Here is a 6,000-nt window from a genome sequence, read left to right as displayed (position 1 = left end):
CGTCCTGATCTGGGCCCTGGTTTGTCATGGTTTAGCTCTAAGACTATTTGCCAAATTTCTAGATAGAAGAGCAGCACCATCCCGGGAGGGATGAATACCATCTCTTTTCAACAGATCAGGTCTGCCCCAAAAGCTTTTCCAATTGTCTATGAAACCTATATTATTCTGCGGACACCACTTAGACAGCCAGCCATTGAGTGATGATAACCTGCTAACTATCTCATCACTCTGACGAACAGGAAGAGGGCCAGAACAAATTACTTCTGCTAACATTGAATTTGCGAGTTCACACACCTCTTTAGTGTTAATTTTAGTGATCTCCGACTGGCAAAGTCGAACATCATTTCTGCCGACGTGGATAATGATTTTAGAATATTTACGTTTAGCATTAGCCAGCACTTTTAAATTTGCTTTGATGTCAGGTGCTCTGGCTCCCGGCAAACATGTGACTATGGTGGCTGGTGTCTCTATTTTCACGTTCCGTGTAATAGAATCGCCAATAACTAGGGCACTTTCAACAGGATTCTCAGTGGGTGCGTCACTGAGTGGGGAGAACCTGTTTGATGTTCTAATCGGAACGGAAGAGTGGTGTTTGTTCTTGCCACTATGCCGCCTCACAGTCACCCAGTTAGCCTGCTGCGTGGCTTCTACAACCGGAACCGAATGTGCAGTGTTTACTAGGCTAGTCGCATCCAAAGCAGTATCTAAGGCCCTTTCATTCTCACTATCCTCAATTAAAGTTTGGATGCGTGTCTCTAATTCTGAGATTCTCTCTGTCAGCCTGACAATATCCCTGCATTTATCACATGTGTAAGTCTCACTGCTGACAGAAAGAGCTAAGCTGTACATGTTGCATTTAATACACATGATAATCGTCGGACATGACTGACCGTGTTTTTGTAGAGTAGTCTGACTCACCACAGTTGTTTGATGAACTTGATCGCTAACGCCATCCGAAAAACTGCATCGCACACGGGACTCGCTAGCTGGATGTCTCGGTCGCTTGCCGGTGCCTGGGGCAAGGGTGATGTGCGGGACGCTGTACCTCATGGTGGATCTATGAATGCCGGGCAGCAAAGTCTGCGCTTCCCGATCTGGCGAGGACAGATCAGAATAACATACATCGGATAAATCCGCCATTAGATCGACAAGGAAGGTTAGTTTAGAGGAAAAAATAGACGGTAGCTAGCAGGCTAGCGGGCTATGGCTAACACTAGGTGATTACGCTGGTGGATTACTAGTAATAAATCGTTCCGTTTAGTAATACTATGCAATAGGTTAAGTAATCTAGTGAAAAACAAGAAAGTTATATTATGTGAATAGGAATAAAGAGAAGGATTTAGGATAAACTCCACGAAGCTCCGAGCGTAGGTCAGACAGCAGGCAGCAGTCTGATACTATGATACTATGTATTTTCAGCACATTTCCTAATGCTAACACACTGCATTCAAAATGATTAATAACACATTCAAAACAGAATGATGGCAAATTCCAAGCATTTATGCAGTAATTATTTTAAAATATTCTCAATTTTATAGCCAAAAATTAATAAAAATAATCATATTTTTGATTATTGATGTGATGTTGATGAGAACTTGTGGGCAAAAGCAAGGGAAAGAGCAGACTAGAACCATCACTGTAATTTACTATAATGAACAACTACACATGTTGTTACAGTAATGTGTAGAATGTATTTTATTTATTCTTTTTTATTATCATTGCAGCCCTGGAGTTTTTTCCCTCTTTTTTCATCTTTTGGTTATTACAGTTTTTCTCGATTGCTAAGACACATTTCTTGAAAGCTGCTCTCCTTTTCTCTAAACTGTGAACACAAACCCAATTTTCAAGCTACATTCACAAAACCTCAGACTCTTCTTGCAAAACCAAACTTTCACCTCAAAACAGTTAAATCTGTGCTCAAAACTGAACTATGTTGTCAAATCGTGCCCCGAGTCAATCAAAATGAAAAACACTACTGAACAGTCACTAAACACTACGTAGAAAAATAGAAAACACAATGCTCAGGACATGAAGCTGGAGAAATAAATGTTTATTGTTCACTGTAGGCTAAATGCATCAGATAAATCAGATATTTCTGTTCTCGGTCTTCGCTGACCACCTCGACCTCCTCTCACACAAACTCTTCCTCTCAGATTTCGATCCATTGTAGGGCCTCACAAACCAGTGCTCTCTGAACGGGCTTACTTTATATGTTCCCTCACATCATTAGCCACAAGTGTGATCAATTTTGAGTTGTTGTGTACAAGTGGTGACATCTGTGCTTTAATTGTGTTTGACTTTTGTCACCTGTGCTCACCATTATGCAGCACGGGTGCGTCACAATGAAAATGTGTTGGCAAGTTGTGTCTAAACAGGTGAAAGGTGCTTATGGTTTTGCCAAAAGAGCGATTGATTCAATCAGTGGGTTCAGGCAACTGAGCATTTGGTTCAGACAGTAGGGTTTAGTGTTTTAGCAATTGAGAAAAACTGTATTTTCAAGTACTGTATTCATATAAAAAAATGAAATTTTGATTAATTTCTGATTCATTCGTGTTACAAATGCTTTCAATAAAGTGAAATTGTGTTACAGTATTCTATATGAAGAACTGATTTATGTGGAAAATCACTGAAACTTTCAAAAAGAAAAGTTCATCAATTATGTAATGCTTCCTGTTGTTAGTGTTTTTTAGGTCAGTGTGTTGTGAATGAAATGTGTGTTTTCTGATTGAGTGTTATGTTGGTCTGAGTGAGTTTTGTAGGTGAGATTAACTGTTTGGCCAACATTCATGCTGCTAATGCAGACTGTGTGAAGAGTTTTGAATGTAGTTTCGGTATTGAACAATGCTTGTTAGCCACTGAAAAAAACTGTAATTAAACCGCAGCAATGGTCTTTCTGGAGAGCAGTGGATTTCTCCAGGTTATTCAGAGTTCTCCTGATGATGGACTCATGATCATTAGCATCAGTTAATGTGACAGAGACCTTTAGTTACCCTGAGATCCTCTGTGACCTCGTGGACTATAACATGTCTTTTGGAGTGATCTTTGTTGGTCAAACACTCAAGGTTAGCAAGTGTCTTGAATTTCCTCCATCTGTCTGACTGTGGATTTGTGGAGTTCATACTCTTTTCCAGTCTGATGAGCAACATCTCTGAAATCTCCTTTGTCCGTGTCATGATACACTTCCACAAAAACATGTTGTAAAACGTTGGTGAATAAAGCTGCTGTTCAAGAGAACAAAATCGTCACTTCCTGGAAAATGGCACAGAATATTTGTAACAAAAACGGAAGCTGCTGTAATCTGGGAATCCACTGTGGCTCTTTTTTCAGGCAGACAAAACACAAAAAACGCTGTCATGTTCTCTTGCGTTCAGATGCTGGAGTTTGGGAACACAATCGTGTGAGACGCTTCTGGAGGGAATTAAACTAAGCTTTGGTTCAGGCGTTTCAGATCCACCAAACCAACATTTGAGATGCTGTAATGCAGTTGATCCTCTGGTCAGTCCAGTTATCCAATCACATGATCTGATGAGCCAAAGTCACGTGAGGCTTTTGTTGAGCATCAAGGGATTTAAAAATGAATGAATACAAATGTGATGAAGTGAGATTTGATGAGTGTGTGTGAAGATCAGAAAGAGGATTTACAGAGTGTCTCTCTATCCTTTAATATCACACAGAGACACTGAGGAACGAGGATAAACACCAAATCCAGCACAGAGGGGTTCAGTGAATGTGGTGTTGAGTGTGTGCAAGTGTGTGAGTGTGTGTGTGTCTGAGACGCTGTAGAAGGACAGAGAGCCAGCCGACACGTCCACATACACTCCTGCTCTCTTAGAGGATAGACGGACAGGAGGTATAACAGTGCTGTTATTATTGTGCCAGACAGTGAATCCTCCATCAGAGCAGAACAGACTCCAGGATTTGTCATTGTATCCAAACACACAGTCATCACTCCATCCTTTCCTGCGGATTCCTTCATATGTCACTGATATTACAGCATAATTTCCGCTCCATTCAGCCTCCCAGTAACAGCGTCCAGTCAGTCTCTCTCTACACAGAACCTGAGGATACACATCATGATCAAATCTCTCTGGATGATCAGGATATGGCCGATCCTCTTTCATATGCGTCACCTTCCTGTTCCCATCAGACAGAACGAGTCGAGTGTCTGCTGTGTTTGGATCCAGTGTGAGATCACAGGCATCTGAACACAAGAAGAGAGAAACATCAAGAACAACAACAGTGTGTGTGTGTGTGTGTGTGTGTGTGTTTACAGCTTTGACAGAATGTCCTCCAGATTCACAAATGTCCTCACTAATCCAGTGAAAGCTGTTGAACAGAGACTAGAGATTCAGACCTCACTAGCAGTGCCGGTCCTAGACTTCTGGAGCCCTAAACACAACTGTGTGAAAAAGCTGTCAGGCCTGAAACAGAGCAGACTAGTGTTGTCAAAAGTACCAAAGCGACACTTAAATGTGAAGCGTAATGATAGCAGGCTTTCTGCAGCAGCGGCTCGGCTCATTCCTGCTGACAGACGATCCTGTGTGTGTTTGTGTGTGTGTGAAGAGCCTCGACACTTTCTATTTACTGTGTGTTTCTGCAGTGTTGATCACTCTAGCCAATCACAGACATGTTTGTTGATCATGTGAACACAACGGTTTAGTCAGAATCAGCTCAATCCTCCAGAGTTTGTTCAGCGTGAGCTCTGCACTCTCCAATGGTTTCTCTATAACAACAGTGTGAACATGATGGCAATAAGAGATAGAGACAGATTTGATGATCGTAACAGCAGTTTTCACTCAGTCAGTGAGTTTGTGCTGCGGCTGAACTCAAGTCAAATCACATTCATTGATTATAAACAAACACATTCAGAATTTGAGTGACAGTTTTATTGTTCATGCTGCTAAGATCACACAGTTTCAGGAGTTACAGCCGTATTGAACTGAATCTGAAACTGTGATGATTGACATTGCGAAACATGAGCGCAGTTGAGTTTAAGAGCAAACATATAATGTTGAGAGCGACCAGGACGCTTCAGTGAATGCTGAGATATTCTGATCAATAAAATGATCCTGCCAGAAGAATAGAGTGAAACTTTATTATGTCTGATCGTCTGTATCATCTCAGTGAGCTTTATTGTTTCACACATGTGCAGTAAAGTGAATTTAACGTTTCTGATGTTTCAGTGTGAATGAGAAGCTTTTGGAAAACACTTGTAAACTCTAGTGTGGACGAGAGTGTGGCGTTTTTATTGTGTCTGAATTAATAGTCACGTGTCAAGACATGTCATTACCATCACTGCATGATGTCCAAAACAGTCATTAAGTAAATGTAAATCTCATGTATTAATAGAAAGATATTCCCACATGACTCCTCTAAAGCTGAATGCACAGTTATGTTCACATTATGTAGTGATACGCTCCTTAAATCATCTTTGAGAGAAAATGAGCCCCTGGTGGTGACCGGCACTGATAACTAGTTAAAAACGCCTCATAAACTGGACAAATCATGTTTCTCTGTAAATCTAGTGTTTTTCTGTGATGTTTGTTTGGGGCATAAAATATATCATTAACCTGATAGAAAAACAATTAAAGTCTATGAGATGAGCTCAGTAATATAGTCAAACAACTGTGTGTGTTTTTAATCTAAACCTCTTTCACATACTCGATTTATCTTCTCCTACCCTCCTTTGACAATGTAGAACTGAAAATTAGGATTCTGGAGAAATTCCTCACGTCAGCAACCTTTCCTGAAGTCTCCTCCAAAAAATAACTGATCTCATCTAAAGAGTAAACCTGATCACAACCTGGGAAATATCTGACAGATCTGAACCATCAGATAAACACCATCCTCATCCTCATCCTCATTCATTTCATCCTCACCTAATTTTAGTAGTTTTTCTCTAGGCCGACATGAATTTCCCTTCCTGACTCTATTCTGATCTTCAGTGCTTCCAGATTCTGTCACTACACAATCCCTGCTTCTCCAGCCCTCCATCCCCAC

General features: G+C 40.8%; 1 protein-coding gene across 1 annotated transcript in view; it reads right to left on the bottom strand.

Annotated features, from left to right (window-relative positions):
- Positions 1-2,035: 2,035 nt before the first annotated feature.
- LOC125247875 (NACHT, LRR and PYD domains-containing protein 12-like) overlaps positions 2,036-6,000 on the bottom strand; it is a 220,444-nt gene continuing 216,479 nt past the window's right edge. Inside the window, exon 14 of the mRNA XM_048159403.1 lies at positions 2,036-4,201. Coding sequence (XP_048015360.1) covers positions 3,654-4,201 — 548 coding nt within the window. The 3' untranslated portion in view covers positions 2,036-3,653. The remainder of the gene's footprint in view (positions 4,202-6,000) is intronic.

This window comes from Megalobrama amblycephala, linkage group LG15, assembly GCF_018812025.1.
Source record: "Megalobrama amblycephala isolate DHTTF-2021 linkage group LG15, ASM1881202v1, whole genome shotgun sequence".
Classification (NCBI taxonomy): Eukaryota; Metazoa; Chordata; class Actinopteri; order Cypriniformes; family Xenocyprididae; genus Megalobrama; species Megalobrama amblycephala.
This window is presented reverse-complemented; position numbering and strand designations above follow the sequence as displayed.